Source organism: Zonotrichia albicollis, chromosome 11 (assembly GCF_047830755.1).
Source record: "Zonotrichia albicollis isolate bZonAlb1 chromosome 11, bZonAlb1.hap1, whole genome shotgun sequence".
Taxonomy (NCBI): Eukaryota; Metazoa; Chordata; class Aves; order Passeriformes; family Passerellidae; genus Zonotrichia; species Zonotrichia albicollis.
This window is the reverse complement of record NC_133829.1, coordinates 6,931,963-6,956,004: the sequence shown is the minus strand read 5'-3', so window position 1 is coordinate 6,956,004 and position 24,042 is coordinate 6,931,963. Positions and strand designations below refer to the sequence as shown.

Sequence of the window (24,042 nt, the reverse complement as noted above, 5' to 3'; positions counted from 1 at the left end):
TCCTGAACTGATCCTAAATGGTTACAGCAACATAAGACTGCTCTGAAGCCAAAGCCCAGCTTCAGCCACTCTCACACCTGTCACACTGAATTAATGTTAGACTGTGCTCTCACAAGTGTTTTATGAAATGCATTATAGAAACCCCTTTTGCCCCATGCTCTGCACCAAAGTGACAAAGTGGTGGGGCTTACTTAGGTAAATGCATTTCCACAGCACTTTTCTTTCCAGCATCCAAATACAAAAATACCTCATCCAGAGATGCTCATATAACAGCAGAAATTTCAGACTTCTTTACTAGCAATAAAATTTGTGACTAAGCAAAAAAATAGAATCAATAAACACCCTCCTCTTCTGAAAGCTGCCACAAGGTATTTAATGTCTACAGACGATCAAGGTTAAAAATGCACCAAATATTTATTTAGAGAAAAATGGAACTCCAGTCAAATAAAAACCTGAATCAAATCTGGTGAAATAATTCCTGCTGTGGTTAGATTCTCTAAGGGATGAAGGAGCACTCTCATCTTCAGGGGCTGGGAGGGGATGGGGTGCTGTGCAGGGTGAAGTTCTGTCTTATACTTAAACCTTTCAGTAGGTATAACCAAAACAATGTGACACTGACACCCATATTCACCTGTAAGAATAGGAACAGCCATCCCACCCAGCAGGTGAACCAATTTCCATTACTGCATGTGGATAAAACACCACATTTCTGCTATTCAAAGATGCACTGAGGATGTCTCAAATGAAGTGAGCATGCTTTGCTCCAGCTGCATTTCTTGTTGTTTGAACTTTCCTTTTTTTTGTTTGCTTCATTTCCACAAAATCACTTTCATTTGATCTGAATCGCCTTTTGGCCACACAGTTTAAAAGAGGAGTGAAATTGCTTGCACAGCTATAATCAGGGGAAGGTGCATTATAGTGAAAAGATGGGAGATTGAACAGTTCAATACTATCCAGGATCATGATGGTGCATCAGTGTGGTATAGAGGAACAGCACACACATTTCCAAATGACCTGCAAATCCCTCTTGTCAGTTCTGGCTTTGCCATCTATACACTGACCAGTCTAACTCTGCTCACTGTATGGAAGATGAAGAGATTACATCTGGACAAAGAAACAGAGAAATTATTAAGCCTTCTGGTTTTTGATTAATAGCAGAGCTAGATGTATTTACCATTTGGGGTGGAAAGAGATTTGGCTGTGCTTAAGAAAGGTAAGAAATGATGAAGAAACACAGGAGATAAATAACATCTGAGTCAGCAGAAAATGACTTCACAAAAGTCTGTCTCAACACCTGAGGTGTCTCATGAACAAATGGCTGCAATTGCTACAGTGTATGCAGAACATTTCCTAGCACAACCTGGAGGGCAGTGGAAAAAAGAAAATTAAGGAATGTGCCATCAGTTTAAACCACAAGGAAGGGGATGATATTGGAGAGGGAGGGGATCCCTCTTTGTCTCTCTCCAACCTGTTTTATGTGAACAGCCACTTCCCATCCTCCTTATGGTCATAACAAATGTGAAGCTACCTGGACAGCAGTGACTTAAAACTTACTTACTTTTATAGGAAATGAGGCATGAAAACTATTATAAAAAACCACGACATCTGAGGTACGAGCTGCATTTTCCTTTCCCCACAGAAAGGTTCTGAATGCCAGAATTGACTGTAAAGCATGGTGGGATGCTGGAAACATCAGCAATTCTTCCTAGGGCATGGCAATACTGCCTTATGAGGCCAAGTTTGAGAAAGAGCAGAATAAATTGCTTGTATGAGCACCTGACACATGGCTTTGTTTGTTGAAAGTGGTTGCAAAGCTCAGAAAATTCTCCACATTTTTGGCCTTTGATCTTGGCAGAGTGGTCCATAAGAACAAACCTATTCAGTGCTGGTGGAAATATCATTAGTGAAAAGAAAAGCCACAACAACTAAGTCCCTACAGAGGTCTTGTGTAACATGAGGGTGTCTGAATATGAGAGCCAATATATGCCCCAGAAGCACAGATTGATAATTAAAAGACCAACTAATGCCTGGAGCAATTTAACCTTTCTTCCTCACATCACACATTGTAGCTCTAATGCATCTTCTGTGCTGCATCTTGTACTTCCTCCATTTTTGGAATGTTCCTGAGACAGCTGCCACGTGTTGAGAACAGAGCTGTTAGACCAACTTCAAGGTATCCTGGGACATTATGTGTTTAGGGGAAAGACTGTGTCCCATTAGCCACACAGCCCCACAGGTGGAAGTTCAGCCCCTCTTTGTTATTCTCAGAGGTAGCAGAGAATAACAGGTAATAAATAAATTCACTGCCTCTGCTGTGAATTTATTCCAAGTGTGGCCCCACTCATGCTTGTGAATGATTCCTTTTGCAGTTGACAATTTAGACAAAAGAGAGACTGTGAAGTGGGGACAGGAAGAAATTCTTGTCTGTGCACCCAACTGTGCTTAGTTAGGTCTGCTAAAGGCTTCTTCCACCTTTCTTTGGCTCATTAGAGACAGCACACTGAGCACAATGGACTTGATGTGGTGTGAGAAATCCCCCTTCTCACAGGGTGCCTCCTTCAGAGCAGGCACTTGCCTGACAGCTATTACCTGCCTCCAATTTACTGACCATGGCTCTGACAGAGCTCTATAAAGTGCACAGCAAATAGTTTATTCCAGGGAAGCAGGGTCCAGCCTGCTCCTTTATCCCCCTCACAGCAGTGGTGAGAGAATCAGGCTGCAGCACACCCAGAGCACAGAGAGCCTGGAGAGGAAAATTAAAGGACACAAACAGTTATGAACCTTGACAGGTGAAAATGTTTGCTGTCGGAGGGAGATGCTGAGATGCCAAGTCAATGCCACGCACAGCAGACACCAGGGCAAAGAGAGACAAATGCAGGACATGAACTGCAGGGATTTCACAACAGAAGAGATCTCTGGCTCCACAGCTTTTGATCTCTGTACCTTTGCAATGAGACATTTCATCTGGGAGTCAGCTTTATCCAGTGCTGGATTAACTTCTTGTTCCACAGCTTGACCTGTCACCCAGAGTATTACAGAGATGGGCACTCAGAAGCCCATACACAGAAAACACATTAGATTGAGATAGATGTATTTAACATCAGCACTGTGCAACACATCACACTGCCCACAGCTTAATTTCAGCTTGATTTCCACAAAACAAGACTATAACAACTAAGAAAAGCTTGTGTTTTCATCCAGGCTGAACAATACTAATCTTTTCTTTTGATTTTGGTGAATACTGCTATGGGAAGCCTCACCCACATTTGTATCTCTTTCTAGACTCATCAGCAGGACAGTCTTTGGGACACATTTTCCTTTGCCAGAAAACATTAGCTACAGTAAAAGCTATTGCCTCCCACTTAAATATATGTCATGCATATCATTTCCTGGGACCAGGACACTGCAGACTTCTGGAACAGGGATAACTTGTAAGCTGTTCAAAACACACTGCTCTTAACTATTTAAAGCATTTAAGAAAACAAAATTCACCAAGTGACCACCCAGAACTTCTCTTGCATTACACCTGAAGGATCCCTAAATCTGATTTTGCTTTGGCAAAAGTACACAGAAATGTGGGTATTTTTATTCACACCTACTCACACTTTCTGAGGCAAAGTATAGAAAGCATGTAAGGATACTGTGCATTTTACTGGAAAGCACACAGGAAAACAGAGCTAATTTTAAACTACAAACACTTCACTCAAACCCACAGAGGAGGGTCTATCCTAGGAAGCAGCAGGGTATAATTTCCATTGATGTCACGACATACCAGCAGTAAAGCTGCAATGTTTTGGTACTACATCTAAGAACTACATTAGACTTAACATTTACAGATTAATATTAGACTGAGTGTCACCCCTCAGCTTCCTCCAGAGAAATGTTTTGATAAAGAATAATTTTTTTTTCCAAACCTGTGAGTAGAGAGAGGGTGTAGAAATAGTTGCCCTCCTGTCTGTATCAGTGAGCCCTCTGTATTTTGCATTCTTCCATTGGTTCCAATATTCCCACTAAAATCAAACCATGGAATTCTCTTGGCAAACCTCAGAGAAACATGGGAGGAAAGTACTAATTTTCTGAATCAGAATCAATATGCTGCACAATCATTTTCCATTAATTATTTATTCTTAAAGAGAATATGCTAGCAGACACTTTGGTCCCTGCATCTCCCTTCACAAAGCCTTTGCAACCAGCTCCTGCAATGTGACACCTCTGGGTGGGATTATCAATTCAGCCGCTTACCTGGTCTGCAAATGGTAACAAATTACATCCAAGCTAGTAAAACTTCACAAACTTGCAATTGCACCCAGTGAAGTGAAAATTAACAACTGCCTATCAATTGCCTATTAGCAATGACATTCATTTCTGGATGCCACGGAGGTTCTCACTACTGCTGGGAAAACTTGAAGAGGTAGAAGACTTTGCTTTCAGCTGCTGAGGACACATGGGAGTTTTACAAAGTAAGAGAACTATTTTTTTTTAACTTCTTTAAAAATATTTGTCACTTCTTCCTTCTGTCCTGATCAACTACCACACAGCATTGGATAAACAGAATGAATTCCAATTAATATAAAGTCAACTAAAGGAAAAAAGTAACAGAAGGCTACAAAGATCAGAGAAAATGCTCACTGAGTTACTGTGACCAGATGGCTTTTTGTCAATGTTTGAGAGAAGTCAGGGTTTGATGTATTTCTTCCCCTGCATTATTTTCATGCAAAGGCTCTTCTAGCTCCAGTTCAAAAGTTTGATTTATATCTCAAAACCATCCACCTAGCCAGGCTCCAGCAGCTCTCTCTAATGACATAGCAATGATTTTTTGGATGGCTGTCCACAACATGGATGGTGTTTAGCACTCACCTTAATTGCTTCATCTGTATGTTCACACCACAAGTGAGCACATCTAATCCAAAGGAATGTCTCTACATTTTATCCCTCTTTTTAAACTGTCCCTCATAAACATTTAAAACTGTGAACAAGCTTGCAAGAATGGGTTTTGGCATGAGGAACAGGTGGTGCTAATGTTGGGTAAATGTTCCTGCAGGGGAGAGACTGGAAGTCTGCTATAAATTACGGGGGTATTTCTGCAACTGAAAAACTTGATGTTCATTGATGAAGCTGAGAGAACTCTTTGATGACAAAGCCATCGGGGAGCTTCAAATCATGTCACATCACTAAGTCTTCTTTCTCCATGTGTCTTGGAAAAACATTCTTGCAAACATATGTGATGCACATAGCACTAACAAGTGATGATGGCCTAGAGAAATTATGTATTTCTGCTTCATCACAAATTCAAGCTGAATAGTCTCATACTCAGACACTTTTCCAGGTCAAATTCCTCTTGTATTTATGATGGGGCAAACTCACTTAAATACCTCCCACTGAACATAGGAAGCAAGTAAATTAATTTTGCAATTTGGAGAAACATGTCCTAAATAAGCAGTGGGATCAAAACTTCTTTCTGTCCATCAAAAAGTCATAAATCTATGCTCTAAATGACTAAAGGACTCCATGCAGTGAGAAAAAGAATTTATAGGAATATACTTGCAGTATGAGGTCCACAATTTCTAAATCTTGCCATCAATGTCCTTTTATAATCTGCAGTACTTGTTCCCTACAGCGAAGCACTTAGATAATGCCTTTCTGATAAGAGATCCTCTCCATGGAGGCTCTGAGCTGGACAGAACCCCATGTGACAGTGAGCAGGAAAATGTTTCCTGCTGATGAATTTTTCTGGGGCAGTACCATCCCCATGTGCCAGCGAGCAGTTTTGAGAGGAAAATGGAAAATCACTGGAAAACAGAGAACAGGTGCTTCTCTTTCACCTTTTTTCTCCACATGGATGGCTGCAGGGCATGGACCCACTGTTTCAGTAGTTTCTTTGGGAGTCAATTACATCTCAATTCCAATTGCTCTCTATACACTGCAGCTTCCAAAATACAAATCTCAGCCATAAGGAGAACCCATTTCCACAGATTTAAACCCAAAACATGCCCCACCAACTCCATCCCCACAGCAGAGCCCTCTGCATACAGCAGTCACTGACCTTTGTGCCCTGTCTGTGATCTCCTCCTCCAGATCCAGCAGGAGTGCTGCCTGAGCCATCAGCTCCTTGCTGCAGGGCAGGGATTTGAGGTGCAGAATCAGCAAACCAAGGCAGAACTTGCTTCCCATCTCCTCCAGCTCCTGCGTTCCCAGCTGCAGGCCCTGTGGAGAGAAGCACAAGGTTTCGTGATTCCTACATATGGAAGTTTCCCCTACAGAATCATCTGTAAATTAATTAACAGCACGTGGTCTACAGAAGCTATCCCAAAATAGCCTCTGTTTTACAGCAGGGGAAACAGAAGCAAATAGTTTAAATGTCTCAAATAAATTTTCAGAAGTCGTTGTAAGAATTACACTTAAGAATTGGACCCCAGGAGAATCTGACGGTAAATCCACTTTTAGAAATCATCCAGTTTTTCTTTTTCTCTCTAGAGGAGCTGTCTACCTAAGTAATGGGGGGAAAAAATAAGTCCTGTTATTATAAACATTAGGCAGTGGCAAAGATGGAAAAGGGAACCGGACAAAGGGAGAAAAGAGAGGAAGAGATCTTTAACAAGTTATGAATTGTTTTTTTAAGAAAATCAATTGCAAAGTAATTGCAAAATAACAGACACCTCCAAGGAATTTCTCAGTCTGTTAAAAGCTGGTCGCACAAACAGGGTTTGCATTATCAACTTCATCTTTCACAAGAGGAATTCTCCAAGCAGTGGATCCTTGCTGGTTATGAATAGTCTGTGTTTGGTTTTACACCAAGAGCCTACATCAGAGTATGTCAGTGTAATTGATGGCAGTTTCATGCTTCTGGTGAGAGGAGGGCAGGAGACAAACAGAGCTCAGATAAACCAGAAAGAAACTAAAACTGCAGAGTCCCTCATCTTTGGCACTTAGAGACTGCATCGCCCATCAGGGGCTGGACCAGCTGCTGCCTCTGCCAATAACAGCCCTGTGTGGTGTTGCAGCAAAAAACATCTCTGCAGCCAAGCTTCTGAGAGACCTCCAGCTCCATTCCCAGGCTGTTTCCTTAGCAACTCTCAGGAGTCCAGAATAAGCCCTGGCCCTAAGCATGGTGTGAGGTGCACATCACTCTCCAGCAGATATTTGTTAGTGAGCATCTCATGGGTACTGCACATATTATAATTTATATTATAAAACATAATGTGTTCAGTAATCCGTGACAGGGGACAGAGCTCTGCTCTTTTCCTATATAAAGTTATTTTTTGTAAAATGCTTTGGGATCCTGGGGTCTGAGCACCTCTGTGTAGCTGGAAGATGATTTCTGAGCCAAAACCACACCGGTGGATGGAAGGAAGAAGAGATTTCACACATAAATGTCTGCAGCTCTCCCGAGGAGTTTTTCAGTGCAATTTTGTTAGAGGACAGAAACCATTTGCACAGCACCACCATAATTTCCTCTCTAGCAGGTCCAGCACATGCAAATATCATCTGGCATAAAAACCTCCCTCTCTGATCACATTTCCCTGTCGACAAGATATTGTAATTCAATTTCTTTTCTGAGGCCCTATGAGCAAAGCATGAATCCATAGTTATGATGAACATAATCCAGAACTCAAACATGTTCTGAGGGGCTGGACAAGGAAGGACCTGCTCAGAAGAGCACACTCAATCTGAGGGAACAGCCTCAGTGCTAGGCAGGGTCTAGGACCCCAGGAAAACTGACTTTTATTCTCTTAAGCATGTTTATCACAGTAGTTAGATGTCTAACATAAGTTCTACTCTCCTCTTATTCACCTCCACTGCAAGTTTTGCCAAGCAAGATAGGGCTACAAAAAAGTTCAGTAATAATTTATAAGAAAAACAAAAATGTAGGAAGAAGTTTATGGGAACTGAGGGTTCATTAACACGAAACAATAAGAATGCTCAGCAGCTCTAAACAGATTCCTAAATGTTTTATTATTTTACTTTAAAAGACTGAAGATATTGTAGTGTGGCAGAGTTACAACCAGCAGGCAGAAGTGGTGACATTTCAGAGAAAAAAGATGTCATTTCCACAGCAAGAGAGTTATTTTCTCAGGGGCAAAAAATACAAAGAATATCTCGAGGCTTTCCCTGGGGTGCATCTCAGGGTCTTGCTTCCAAGATTAAGGCAACATACTAAACAGCTATCAAGGAGATGCAAACAGTGCCTGAGCTGAAACTCAGCCTGTGGCTTTATGACTCCCTAGAGCTTTACTCAGGATATGGAGAGGCCTTAGGAAACTATGAGCAAAACAATAATAATAATGATATTAACACTATAACACACCTCAGAAGCCTAAGACAGTAACTGTTCATGCACTGAAGTCAGCTGCTGGATGATGCACCCATATTGCTTTGATGTTACACAGCTCAGGAGTAGCAGCTAGAGACTCAGCCAGAGGATTGCCTGTTAGCTTACTTTATTCACCTCAAACATGGACATCTATTTGTTCTAACTCAGCCAATTTTCTCTCTCCTTTCTCCCTCCCTCAGCAGAGGGAGGGAGGAGCTGGAGGTGCAGAGCAACACTGCCATTAAACTGAAGCTGGGGACAGAGCTGACATGTTGAGCTAATGTTATTGATGGCATCTGCCAGCAATGCCAGGACCTGGTGTAGTGGTTAATAATCAGTCCCACCTGCATTACTGAAAGGGAAGCCTGACCTCCAGGCATTTCCCTTGCAGCCATGTGGCACAGCCAGCTGCAAAAATGTTGAGGTTGTGCTTACAACAGACTTATGAAAATATCCTAAAAGAAAGAAGGTAGAAAGGTAGAAATGATGCAGTCTGGTTTGGCTGAGGAGCTGGTAGGAAGCACAGCTCCATGGCAGGGAAGCTGTCTGGGTGTTACCAAGTGACAAGACATGGTCTGTTTGTCACAGCTGTACATGGGGAAGCTGCTCTGCCTGCCAGCACCTCCCCTGCAGTGTCCTGCCAGCCTCGATTCTCACTGACCCCATCTTCCCCTCTGGCACAGGGCTCTGTCCCCTCCTCTGGGCACATCTGTGTGGCCACTGGAGCATGGTGCAAAGCCTCCCATGCTAAAAGGATCCAGGTGAATTCTGAAGGAGGAAGCAGTACCCCTGCACCAGAAAGCTGCAGATAAGCTCATCAGTCCTAATTAGTGCAGCCTCAGAAACATGCTAACTAATCCACCCTACTTTAATGATCAGCTCAAAGCTCCACACAGGTTTTGCTCTCCATTACATCAAAGCACCAGTCTGGACCAGCATCAGCTTGATGCACCAGATTCCTCTGCACAATGCAAATTGGTCCCTTGGGCTCTGTCATGCAATAATCTTCTGCAGACATCATGTTAAGGGATAACAGGTTAATTGTTTCCTGGCTATTATAGAGAGTAATGGAGCTGAAAAAGTTTTCTTAAACCCTTTTCACTGCAAAAGACAGAATGGGAGGAGGTGATGCCTAATAACAGCCCAAGTTCAAATTATATTTATTTTCCACTGTAATACAAAACAGGGAAACAAACATAAAAGACTTATCATTTGGCCTCAACACTATCCATACAAATTTTCCTAAACAAAATGGATCAAATTGTATTGGAAAAGCAGTTCATTCATGCTCAGCACTGATGCATCAAATGAATACCCACAACTGAATATTTCCAATATCTCTCAGCTTGCCCTCAAAATTCTTCCCAGGCTAAATGACAATGTAATGGAAAAACTTTATTATTCATTACTCATGTGCTTTAAATACTCCAGGAGACAAAGACAGTGATAGTTTTGTATCACAGATATTGTTGAAGGAGGTGGAAAGACTCCAGGAGTTAAATTAGAGATTTCTCCACAAGGGTAATGAGAATTACAGTAAAATTAGAGCTGGGAGATTCTAATAAATACAAGTAGAGAGAAAATTTCAGAGGGATCGATTTTTTCCTAAAAGGGATTTTTGACATTCAGCACAGCCATATCAGTGGCCTCTCCTGCTTTAGGTCACTGTTCAGTCCTCGGGGCATCAGCTTTTCCCTGCAAACCCACTTCCAGTCAACACATATACACACACACTTACAGAATATTCCCTGCATCTCAACAGCTTTACACATGCACAATGGCTATGCCCTCAGGCCGGGTATAAATAAATTGACAGTCTGGTTTCTCACTAATTCCATCAGTGAGCTCTCCCTCGGAATACTAATCAAAACCATTTGGAAGCTCTAGAGGACAAACTTAGGGAGCTGAATGAAACATTTGGTGCCTGGTGTCTGCAGCCTTAATTTTAGCTTGAGCCAGCCCTGAAGGTTACTGTACTTTCAACCCCTGTGAATGAAAATACACAGACACCTGCTGGGGACCTGGCTATTTGGACAGCTAGGACAGCAGGGAATAACTCAGGTTTTCTGAGATCCCTCAGCAGCAGGAATGGTATGCAAAACAGATGAAGTGGAGGGGATGGGAATTTGGGCCAAAACATATCAAGAGGATTAAGCGAGTGGAAAAGGCTGAAGATGCAAGGGTAAAAAACAAAACAGGCTAGTAGGAATTTCTAGAAAGATGAGAGGGACTGGAATTAGAGACAGGAGATAAAACGGTGCGGGAGATAAAAGGATGAGAAAGAAGAAAGTGTTGTTGAGGTCAATGGATGCTGATACAGAGGAATGGAAACTAGAAAAAAGCTAATGGCAACCTTGACCACCTTGGCACCCTTGGGGAAGTTGCCTTGCTCTGCACATCTGTCCTCATTACATCTGGTGCTCTGCCCACACAGTGAGGAGAAAAGTCCTGACTTGCTTTGAATCTCCTCACAAAACTTCTGCTGATCTCAGCTGGTGTTTCAGCTGAGCAAACTTCAACAGCTGGAGAAAAAGTCCTGGACAAGCTGCTCATAGAAGAACTGGGGATTTAACAAAAAGAATTTGTTGCCAATTTCTCTAGAAAAAAACAGTTATTTAGGTTATGAAGTCTCCAGTTCCATTGTGGGGAAAGGTACTTTCCTTCTTTCCATTGACTAGCTATTTGTCTGGCATTTCCATACATTTCCACCTTTCCCTCACATTATTTCCACAGATGTTTCCTTCCACCCTTTTCCCCCTCCTAGATTTCTTCTCCTTCTCTGTTACTTCCTCAGCATCCTTTGTCCCTTCCTTAACCATCTCCCATGAATGACTCAGTATGTGGCAAGTTCATCATGTGTTGAAGGAGTCAAATTTTATTAGTGTTGCACCTGAGCTTTCTTTTTTTTTGGCCACTCTGCTGCAACACTGCTACTAATGTTTTAAGCCAGCAATTTGCAAACTACACAGGATGGAGACAGGGGTGGATTTAACTTCCCATCTCCTCAAAGACTGCATACACACACTGAGGTAGTAGTTGGACAGGGAATAGCACAATAACTTTTTTGGTTTGGGGTTTTGTTTGTTCATTTAGGTGTTATTTCACTTAGTTGTTTTTCTGGTTTGTTTTTTGTTTGTTTTTTATGTGGGCCATAATTGTGACAGGTAGTCATGTCAGGAACAAAAAAGAGAATGACAAATGAGGATATTTTCCACCTATGCAGACAAACCATGTAGAAAGATGCTATTCTTTGCAGAGTTCTTGCTTTGCAATAAAATTGAGTGGTACATTGGTTTTCTGTCTCATTCATTTCCTTGTGACATGCTGGGGACCTATTTTAGGCCCTGGATGAACCTGGACTAAGCTTATCCCTCTCTGCAGACACTGAACAATCTTTCTCCTTGTCCCACAATATCTTTTCAAACAGAGCTGAGGAGGCTGAGTGAAGGCCAGGTCAGAACTGCACAATTTAGTGGAATCTGCACTGTTTCACAGTAACAGGATCAGGAGTGCCTCAAGTTCCTCTCTGAGGGCTGCAGACAGTTTTGGGGAGGAGAAGCCTCCCTGTACCATCCAATGAAGATGTGACAGTCCAGAGAGCAGTATTTTGACTGTAGACCTAACCAATGCCATAGGCAATGCCATTATTTTAAATAAGAATAATAAAAAAAACCCAAACAAACATAAAAACAACAAACAAAACCAAAACAAACAAACAAACAAAAACCCACAAAAAAAAAGCACACAAAAAAAACCCACAAAAAAAAGCCAAACACCCCAACATACTAATTTCTAAAGAAAAATAATTTCTGCTCCATAACACTTAAACTGCCAAGAAACAGAACTAGGGACTGTTCAAGTCACATAGGAATTCTGAGGCAATGCAAGGAAATAAAGCAATTACCAGTTACTGAAGGCTATCAAGAGCTTTGTTCCAGAAAGCACATTTCTTCCCCATGCTCCCAGTATTTCCAGCAGGCTAACTGGTATCTCATGGTGCCTTGAAAATTCATCAGTAATCTCATCATGACCTCCTCTCACATATGTTCCTTTCCCTGCTATCTGAACTCTGTGGAGCATGGAACAAGTCACAGACAGGTTATAGCCTGAGGAATCTGGAGATTAAGTGTGAGGTGGGGCTCTGTCTCAGAATCTGTGTCAAATGAATTAGCTGTTAAAAGCAGTTCAGGAAAGCAGGAAGCTGAAATTTTTCAAGTCCTAAATTGGCAGCCTAATCCCTGGCTGACTTTTCTTCCCCTCTTATTCCACTTAAAAGTTTGCCTCTATAAATAATTCTGATGTACAGAAAAGTAAGCAGACTCTTGGCCCACCCAAGCCTTTTCATCAGCTATGAATTTACCCAGTTTGGCCATATTTCACCATGGGTGTAAAATAATTTTCTAATCCTGGCTGGTGATCATCACATGCCTTGGAAAAAATGATTTATGATACTTATCCTGGATAATGTAAACGTAGATGCTACTCCAAGTGTCAAACCCACTTTAAAAAATCTCAGTAAGGTATTTGTCTTCATAATGCCATTCACAGTGGGGATCCCCAGGTTCATTATGAGTTACACAAAGAGTCAATTGTTGCATCTTAATTTCATGGAATGGTGGTTATATTATTATATTACACAACACTTTGTTGTTTATCCACATGGTTTTCTATAGTGTGTTCTATTCTTTCCCAGATGAAAATATTTCTTGACCAAAACGACACAGCAAGGTTGGTGTGCTTTAATTCCCCATCCAAAACGAGACACCAGGACCATGGAACATTTCACTTTTACACCAACACAGGGACGGGGCACTAGGACAGATTTAGTGAAAACCATTACAGCACAACTCAGACAACAGCACAGCTGCTCCAGTGTGACACCCCACATTATCTCCATCCCTCTGCTGCCACACTAGATCATCATGGAGATCTAACAAACCACTGAAACTGTGTCCTGGCAGCAATGTCAGGTGGAGGAGAGCCCTGTGAGGTGTGTTCTGCTCCCTGTTTGCTGCCTCCAAGCAGCCCCAGCACAGCAGAGCCCCCCAGCCTGAGCTCGCTGTTCCTGCGGCTGCGCTCTCTGCACCGCTGAGCTTTGTTCCTTCCCTCTGTAATCCAGCATCTCCAGGATCCCCAAAGCTTTCCCTGTGCTGAAGCTGCTGTTCTGTGGAGAGAGCCAAAAACTCCACAACTTTGTGAAAGTTGTAAAGCAGGTATGTTTATTACAGCGCTGGACGCATGCAGAGATTACTCTTCTTAAAAGGCATGCGTACCTCTGGGAACTTCAGGTCCCTTTTTATCCCCCTCTCAAATACATATGCATGCAATTTCACAATAGGTTCATACATGTTCATTTTTACAAATTTCACATGACATTTGCCACTAATTCTTCTTTATCCAAAAGAATTCCTAGGTCAGGTTGACCTGCTCTCACAGCAGTCTCTGTCTCTCTCTCTCCCTCCCTGTCTCCCACCTTATCTCTGTCCTTCACTGAAGTAACTTCACTGAGCCTAGGCCTTGGATTTAGGCTAAATAACTATGGTTTCTAACCATAGACTCAACTCAAAAATGTACATTTCACCTAAATCAAAATGGATTTCTATCCTGGAAAATTTTCACTTTGCCTCACTCCTTCCAGGCCACTAAACACTTTCATCTGTTCCCTCCAGCCCGTGTGTATCACTGCTTTGTCTCACAAAGGAATGACCCATAACACAAGCACTACTCCACAGGAGGTGTTACCATGCTGCTCTACAGGGATATTAGAACAGCTTCCAAGGCTCCCTGTTTCTGAACACACACAGGCATCTTACTCACTTTTTTTTTCTTTATTGCTGCTGCTTCGCATGGCACAGACATCTTTATCATGCTGTCTTTGTAATAGCTACTTATGTTTTCCTGAATGGCGAGAGCTAATTCAGCGCCCAGCCATGTGTCTGAATGCTTTAAACTATCCCTTCAAACATGCTGCACCCTGCCACTGCCTATGTTTCATCTTCCCTTCTAGTACCCACAATCTTTCAGCCCTTCTTCCCACTGTATAATTTGCATCAGCTGCTACCAGCAGATCTTATTATCTCCTTCTCTTCCAGTCACTGAAATTAGAAATACTGACCAGCACCAATTCACAGAGTGGTAAATGGATTCACCTTACATTTCTTTCCACCCCAGAGTTGCCTTATCCTACCCAATTTTCCCAGCCTTTTAACTAGGTTTTCATTTATCACTCCATAACTCCCAAAATTTCTTGATTTTTTTTTTCTTTTTGTGGAAGCCTCTCCTTTCATCAGCTGTGACTCATCTGGGATGCCCACTGATACCATTCTGCATGAAAATTAGCCTAGGTTCACCCTTGAAGGCCATGAATGAAATTTTATATACTAATTTCTCATTTGTCCTCTAGCTCCTGTACTTTGAACAAATAAAAATCATATAATCAATGCCTTATCCATTCTATTAATACTCTCAATCTTTGGGTTTCCTTATCCTGGTGTTAGTCCAGGTCCTGTGGTTGGGTTAATGGTGGTTCTCTCATTACAACAGATAAGGTTTTAAGCATAAGGAATCATAATTATGATTATTTACCTTGTTGAACTTGGTTTAGACAGTCAACTGCTGAGTCTGCTGGCCAGTTTTAAAGATTTCTTTTTAGTAGTTCAATTTCTTAATTTCCTTACAACTCCTACAGGAAAAAAAACCTGGGCTTCACTTAATTCTGTGAGTTACAGCCTTAATCAAATATCAAATAACAGAGCAGACAATGTGCAAGCACTGATTTGTGTACAAAGCAGCCAGCACGGTCCCACAGCATCCTGCTCTGTTCCCATCCTGGCTACCTGCAAGCTCTGCCAGGGAACTGTGGCTCCAGAATGCATCCAAATCTCAGCCTACACAAACTCTTACTGTTCCAGATCCTTATTGTTTTCCAAATCACACCTTGAAGCATAAAAGCTTCCTTCTTTCTTCCAGGTCTAGGTCTGTTCTCCACAAAATCCCTCATATCCTTCTGCCAATGGCCTCAGAGCAGAGCTTCCATCTGGGGGTGGCTTTTCTGGGCACATCAGATGGCACACAGCAGCTTCCATGATGGGATAATTACATGCACATGGCCAGAAGAGATTATCCTGAGGCCCTCTGTGTGTTGGTCTCCTTAAAAACTTGCTTTAAATAGGCCTTCACAGGTGAGAGGTAAGGACACAGAGCGATCCACAGCCCTGCACATTCCTCTCCCATTTCAGCTTTCATTACTGTAACCTTTCATGTCTTCTATATCCATCCCCTTATTCTGATACATGTCAAGAGCTACCTGAGACTTTTTTCCTAAATTATAAATGGCTCCCCCAGGCTAATTTCTTTTTTCCATATCACATATTCTCTTTGGTCAACTTCAGCAAACACCATCAAAGCCAGCCTTCCCACCTATCCCTCCCTACAACCTCAGCATCAGTGACAGGAAGCAACTATGATTCTACAATTTATTGTATTAGCACTTCTAAAACAACAAAGGAGGCATTGATTTTCCCAAGCCAAAGGCACATGGGAAAGCACAAAAAGCCTCTCTGCCCAGCTCAGATCAGAGGAAAGAGACACTGCAGAGGAGAGGGCTTCCCTCAGCCTGGTGCCTGCTGCCTTTGAAGAGGGAGGATGGAAGTACAAGCAAGGAGCTGGCTGGCTGTTCTCTTACAGGTGTTGGTGTAATCATTCTGACACAGGACCCTTCTTGCTGCTTGTCACATTTAACAGAGAAATGGACAATTACAGGGAAAATATGACCCTTTTTTTTCTTTCTTTCTTTTGAATACTCTATACGAGTCAACTGGAGAATGGCTGATAACACTGAGAGTAATTCAGGCAAAAATACTGCAGGACCTTCTGTGAGGTCTGCTCTGATTTAATATAGGTTCACAAAATGAACATGGAATACAATAACACCACAGAAAGTTACAGAATACATGAGAAAGCTGGGTCAGAGGGAGATTTCACCAGACTAATCATTTAATTCAGAGGCTGGGTTAGGAAGGACATCCTGCAATGAGTCCCGGGGAATGTGATATCCACAGTCAAAAACCAGAGATCAAGGAGGTCCTTTCAGGTGAACCAGCTGTCATTAACCACTAACAAGGGTTTGCAGGCCTGCAGAGCCCAAAGGTTCATCCAAAGGTTCATTTCATCAGAGCCCACTTGTCCAGTGGCATAAACTAAACTGAGAGCCATTAAGATACACATGCTGGATATTTATACCTTAAATTTCATTGGAAAAAAATATGACTAGAAGGAAAGCAAAAAATGAGGACCAAAAAAAAGCTTCTAATTTTATTACAGGAGATAGGAACTTGTGGTGCTTGTCCATAAGGAGCTGACCTGGAGCATGAAGATGATTTTACACATTTGGACATATTTACCAAGGAGAACATGGGTCAGAACTGGCAGCTGGATGCAAACTTTTGCAAACCAGCATTTTCTATATCCTGTATAGAATTCTATACAGGATAGAATTCTGTATAGGATGTAGAAATATATCCTATATTCTATACAGAATATATTGTATATGTCCTATATAGAATATAGGATAATCTATATCCTTCTATAATCCTACCAGGACAGGGTCAGTTTAATGCCTGCACAGTCTATGTTTTAAGAGAGACAGAGACAAAGAAAGTCTTTGGAAGACCATGAGGAACCGGCTGAAGAAAGGCAGGCAAGTTCAGAGACACAGAGCTATGGTGAGGAGAGGCAGCTCTCTCAAGTGGGTAACTGGTGTGACTCCCAAAACAGCACATGTTGCTCCTCATTCTGCCATGAACATGTCCACATTGACTTTTCCAGAGATGGACACCACAAATAAGCAAATGGAAGGCAGCTGACAAATGTTTCACCTAGAGAGAGCATCAGATGAGAAGCACACAGGACTTGTAAAAACAAGTTTCCGAGTCTTTGAAAATCTACTGCCCTGCAAAGCTGACAAACATTTATCAGCAGAGGAGAGGCTGACTCCAGATTACAGGCTCTCAGGATTTTTCATCTTGCAGATGTACTACCTGAGAAAATTTGCATAAGAACACGCTGCCTTTTTTCTTAGGAGTCCTTTTATGATTTCTACTGAAAATGATAATCCTCTGTTTGTGACATTGCAATCATTTCTATTACAATCAAGTGTTCTGTCCAAAAGGAGGATTACTGCTTCAGTTTGGAAAGTGTATGGACTTTCAGAGGAGCTAAGGAAATTTTCCCAAGAAAATGACCTTGGTAATAGAGAACAAAGAAGACAAAGATTTAAAAACAACATTACATATGATCAGAACTGCCTCTTCCAAGAGGCATCTTGAAGCCCTTTGAGTCCACAAAACCTGATATTCCTACAGATGAGGAGATGGAGACAATGGAGACAAAAAAACATCAAGACATTCCTCTGTACTGTGCTATTCCAACATTCTCTCAGGTTTTTCCTTTGACAAGCTATTAATGTTTTAAAACTAAACATCACAGAGACATATAGAAAACCCAGAGCAGTTTTCAACTCCATCCTTTCAGCAGTGTCCTGTGGGGAGGAGAATCACTGCACATGGTGCTGAATGTCAAACAACTCACTTAAACCTGTGCCTCTGGCAGCTGCTCAGAAATCCACAGAACAAACAGTTAAGAAAAAGGGGAAAGGGAAAAAAAAAAGCCTTTGTTTTTCTGCCTTTTTTTTTCCTCAAGAACATAATTTAGCACGACTTTCCACAGAATAATTTGCATGGGATTACCCACAATGCACGGCATTATGGTAATACACTTCAGCCCCTGATGCATATTAGACTGACAGTGCTAAGAATCTGTTAAAGGAAAAATAAATGATACAGGATAAATGATGATGTAAGACAGGACAGCAAACATGCCACACTTGTGTAATCTGCCAAATTTCAGTCTAAAACTGGCCTAAGAAAAAGACTGTTGTGCACTCAGAACAGCTTTAGGGAATGTTCCCAACTCAAGCAGAAAACAATACCTGACTGAGACATGGATGTAATCACCAAGGAGTGGAAAGTACAACAAACCAGAACTAAGAGCTGAGCAGAAGACAAGGAGAGATTTTCTTCATTTCTTTGATTTCCCAGTGGGTAGCATTGGAGGGAATATTCCTTCCTGCCCATCCAAGGATGGCTCAGTTCACTGCACTTCACCACACACACTCACTCCCTCTGCCTTCTGCTCCTCTCCAAGCCCTGCTATCTTCTGATGCTGGTAGCGATCCCTAAGAGATCCTGGGCAGATTCTGTGCTCAAAAACAGCTGTCCCAAAATGCTGAGCCTCAGGGCTATGGGGTCACAGAATCCAAACTGCTGACACCTCCTTCCTGCACTCAACTCAGCCTTTCAGCTGGGGAACAAACACTTCCTTCTGAATTTCCTTCTGCTTTCCAGAATTGGTCTTGCACTTCCCCATAGGAAATATCCATAGAAAATAGAATCAAATATTACTGTCCCCCTTCAATCAATTCCACACACTGTTTTCCTAGTAATTGAAGCAATCAGCCATCATTCCTCAAAACCTGAACTGAGGGCTAAGTTTCTTTTGCTATGCAATTTAACTGGCCAGGAGACTTTCCTGCAAAGCCCTCGGACAAACAGGAGCAAAAGGCAACAAGGAGGGAACAAATTATAGGGCTGGTCAAGGGGAAGGTATATGGTGAAAAGCAGGATTTTTCCATCAAGGTCTCTTCATTAGTTCTCTCAAAGCTAAGTCACAGGAAAATGAACAAAATAAGGGTTGAGGGCAAATTATATTTGCTGAAGAGGAGTTATAGAGATTAGTGTATTAATTAATTGAGACAACGATGTCAGCAAGGGCCTGACCTTTATTCCTGCCCTAGTAAGAGCTTTGTCCCTGGTGGCCTCCAGCCTGCATGCTGAAGCCATTTAGATACATCCCTCAATTAATCTCAGGATACCCTCTGGGACACTGGAGATCAGCTCTGTGAGCTTCAAGCAGGGATGCTGAATCAGAGGAGGAGTAACCCAGTCAAAGGCACCTCATCAAGGGCATTGGCAGAGCTAGGGAGAGAACCCACAATTCTCTTTACCTCTCACACTTCACCCCTCGTGGATAGGAACAAAGCTCTTTGAAGGTATTAACCTGGAATTCTGCCATACTTTATTAAAAAAAATAAAAATCAGAGACTAACAAGAAATAAAGATTAGATTTCAAAAAAAAAAAAAAACCCACCGCAAAACCACAGTAAAGAGTCTGGTTTAAAAAGAATTTGTATCATTTGCATTCTGTAATAAAAAGCCAGCAATACATGAAACTTGGACAAAATTACAGATACTACTGAGACCAGGACAGCAGGCTGGTCTTCAGTCCCATCCTGCTTCTCCCCTTTCCACTGAGACCAAGTCCTTCCCTCAGGCAGATGAGCTGCCCATCCCCTGAGCTCCTGCCACTCTGACAAAGCATCTCCAGAGCCCACAAGTGCAGCTGGATGGCAGGACACCAGGTAGGATAAAGAGCTGGGGCTGTCCCACACAGCAGGGGTGGACAGGGGTGGAATCTGTCAAGGCTCAAGAAGACAAGAAAAAATCACAGCTTTTCAGAGGCAATCAGGGGACCAAAAAGCCACATGAGTTGAGGAGAGAGTGGTGATGTTCAAGGATGGATGCAACATTGGAAGGTGCTCGCTGCTATCACGATAGATGTTATTACGGTGACTGGGAGCCTGGATTTATTTTGCCTCTCAAGGAAAAGTAGCAGCCACATCAGTCCATTGATCCTGCCCACAGGCTGCATCAGTCCAGACTTTAGTCCTGATGCTGCAGAAAGCTCAAACAAAAAGATCTCTGGTATGGATGGAGCCTAGACAGGCACATACTCAGTTTTGTTCCATGCTCCTCCATTTAGAGGTTACAACATCCCAAACCACACACAAACTTCACTGCATTACACTGCACTCACTTGTCTGGCACCTTCTTGTCCACAAGGAGCCAACACCTGTCACCTCTCAACTGTCATATTTGAATTTGGTCAAAAAAAATTTTCCAGTACAAGTAAGCCTTTAACTTCAGGTGCCGAATTAATTTTCATTAAAGCCTGCAGGGTTACCTCATGTTAGAACCCAGCCACAAAAATAGATTTCCTTTGCTCTTCCCTAGCTATTGTTGGCAAACATTAGTAATAGTGAGAGAAGCTATTTTGGGACTTTTATTGGCAAGTCTTATGTTCAGACACTAAAGGAAGTAATTGGCTGACAGTGGGGGAAAAAGCGCTAGACATGGTTTTCAAGAAAACACCGCTTTCTGCCAAGCTCTTTATGCACTATTTCACTGGGAAAAAACCCCAGCACCAAACCCCAAAAAACAACAGAAAACCAAAAGGCTTTATTAACTGTTACTAATAGAGGACACATCTGTGAGGATGAATGAGAGAAAAGGGCACATATGGAAAGTTCTGTCTCAGACTGGCAATCACCAATGTTCAAGGACACATCTCGGAGACACAGGTATCATAACAAACACCCTCATTCATACCTACACAATTAAAGTAACATGTTCACCATGTACAGACACACCAGTGCACATTTGCATACTTGGAGGTGTGACAGAAAGTGTTTTGAACTAGTTCACTCATGTATGTGCCCACATTTAGTCACAGTCTTCAGCAAAGATGAGTTTGCACTCAAAAATATTTCCTGCACACAAACACTCCACCAGTACAAACACACCTCTTGTGAGTCAGGAAAATACAAGCAGGAGCTAAATAGAAGCACTCAGAGATTCATATCTATTTCTCTTGCAAATTGTGCAGAAAGTCTTCACTCATTTATTAACACCGTGCTAATAATTTCTGTTAATTAGTGTTAAAATGGGAAAACATGATAATGCAGATCTCAGTCCTTTACAAGTGAATTAATTACACTCAGCAATACCTGTCATCCCCAATATATACAAAGGAGTAACACAGACTTGTTTTTTTATTTCCCAGGCATTTGCTTCAGTGTAACTAGGATTTATTCATCAATGAGCTAAGAAACAATACAATAAAATTCACTAAAAGGAAACATAAAAATTAAGCCCTTTCCCACAAAGCCATGCTGAGCAGTACAATTACCCAGACTCTTCCAGACTCCTAATGAAAATCAAAAATGATTGGCAAATGATTTAGGAAAAATATAACCTGTTCTTTTTCACTTCTTTGTCTGGGTGTGGAGACAGTACATTTGTCAGCAAGCAATGGATGATGCAGCTTATATCATGCATAATCATAAACTTGTGCTGTGTCTAGTGCCACTAGCCTTGCTGTGCATCCAAACCCACTTAGGATAACGTGCAATCAGTGAAGACAAAGTCTTTATTCAGTCCCTGAGTGTTCTTGTACCAGGTTTGCTGTGGGCACAGCCATTTACAGGGACTAATCACCCACTCGCACAAAAATCATCAGCTCATTACATGGGTTACACATGGAATTATTCTCTCCATGTACCCTACTACTGATTTTTCCTTCACGTGGAAAGCAAATTCTCAACAATCCCTATATAGAGAGACTGAGCTCTGTATACATAACAAATAATTTTGTGCTCCTGTACAAAAAAACATGCTACAGGCAACAGAGGAAAAAAAATCTTAAGGTTTAATTTTTCTTCTTATTTTTTTCTCTTTTCCTTTTAAATTCAAGAACATATACCTGAATGAGATGTATTTTGGGATTATGCCAAGCCTCAGTAGTATTGACACAGAAATATGGGTAAAACATTTCTGGTTGTCTTGGGAGCATTCTGGCTGTCTTAAAGGAGAAGGCCTTCAATTACTGATTCTGCCTTTTTGGAATCTCTTTAAGGTTTAGATTCTGGGTGAGGAGTTATGAGAGCTCACATTTAATTCAGTTTATCATAGCTGTACACTCTCAAATGAAATCAGTGCAACTGACTGGAAAGAGAGGATATTTAATGAAGCACCTTGGGGCTTGAAATATCTGTTATTCAGTCTTCATGAAATAAACCTCTCTTCAGAATTTTACATTCCCTTATTTCAACCAGTCAGGATCTCCAGCAAAGCCAGCCTGACCTTAAATGACATCTGGACTGTACTTATGTATTCCAAACACACCAAGAAGAGCCACATGCTTCTCATTCTTGGGCTATATGAGAAGATAATAAACCAAATCTCTACCACAATAATTTGATTCCTCTTCAGGCTGTGCCACTTTTAAGAACCTTTTCACGTGAATTCATAAATCTACCAAAGCTTTTTCTTTCCCAGAGAACGCAACAAAAGATTTTTTCCAAAAAATATGTGAGAAATCCTGATAAGATTTCTCCTTTCTAGCAATGGAGCCATTCATGCTCCACCAGTGACAGCAGAGTCAACAGCAGACTCAGTCAACTGTTACCTCAATTCCCTGATAGCAAGGTCTAGCCTTGTAATTAGGATCAAGAGCATGAACCAGTCACCATTTACACATCTGTGGGATGCTGAGCATCTCTCTATCAGCAGGCTGAGGGCTCTTCAATAGGCTCTGACTCCACATCTCCATCTGAAATGGTGTTGCTTTGCTCCTCTGCCATTAAATCCATCCACCTAATTTTAAATACAAAATGTTTGTGCTGAGAAAGACATGCCTGAAAAGCTGTAGAAGACCCTAAAGAAAGGTAAGAATTAAGAGTTAAGAAGATATGAAAGTTCCTTTCCACCTTTTAATAAACAGCATATGAACAGCAAGGAGGAAACATTACAAGGGATGAGCTGTTCTCCCTGGCCCCACAAGCAGAGCTCAAAGCAGCAGCTGTGACAGGCACTGCTTTCCACCACCCCTCACATCAATAAAGTTGTCATTGAACACAGAAGTGCTCAGTGTGAGGAGCTGTCCCACCCTTCTGCTCCCATCCTGGCTGGAGGAAGGGATGGGACAGAACCTCACAGGGCATTCATCTCCTTTGCTGTCCTTGCTCCCACATGCAAGCAAGAAATGCACCAATGGCATTGTTGTGAGCATTGTGTCCTTCAGAGCTCTGCTGCAGCCCTGTGCTCTGCACACCTCCACTCCAATTAGTTACAAATGGAAGGGAACTGAGAGACAGAATTCCCCCCAGCTTTGCATTTATTAAAAGGTCACCAAGGAAATGTGATTTTTTTTTTTTCCTGCGAACAGATATCAGAAGCTAATGAAATCTGAACTCAGTCACTGCTGCGTGCAGCTTCTTTTCAGTCTTCCTTTAGAACTGAGCTTCCTTTCCCTTTCACAGGCTACTGTAGACTCCCATATGTGCTATGGCAGGCGAGATTTAACAGGAAGGCTGAGGTTATGCACTTCTGCCTTCTTCCTACCCTACCTGCACTCAGTGTCACCTGGCAGCAGAATGACACAGAGTCCATAATCATTTTAGTTTAGTTTTAGCACCTTTCTCGGTATAGACCCACAGGGAACATCTACGTGCATTCCACATATCCACACAAAGTACCTGCACTCATGTAGCAGAATCATAAAGTCATTTAGGCTGGGGAAGACCTCCAAGGTCAGGCTCAATCTCTGTGTTAGGCTCAGGCAATGCTGATGCCAATTACCTGTGGTTCATGTTCTGCCTATAAGCAGAGGTAAATGTGCACTCACACACGTACACACAACCTTGTGCACACCTTCTTCCATGCACAATCTCTCATTTGCACACAGCCAGAATAAGCAAATCCACGGGAACTCATAATCATGTACATCCTGTCACTCAGCCATGCTGCAATCCCTACAAACCTGCATGCTCTGTCCCC

The 24,042-nt window shown here is 42.0% G+C and overlaps 1 protein-coding gene across 5 annotated transcripts in view; it reads right to left on the bottom strand.

Annotated features, from left to right (window-relative positions):
* The window catches only part of AGBL1 (AGBL carboxypeptidase 1), a 273,234-nt gene that overhangs the window by 85,880 nt on the left and 163,312 nt on the right, over positions 1-24,042 (bottom strand). For all 5 annotated transcript variants that reach the window (XM_074549224.1, XM_074549221.1, XM_074549222.1 and 2 more), the window contains one exon: positions 6,044-6,204. In XM_074549224.1, coding sequence (XP_074405325.1) covers positions 6,044-6,204 — 161 coding nt within the window. The remainder of the gene's footprint in view (positions 1-6,043; positions 6,205-24,042) is intronic.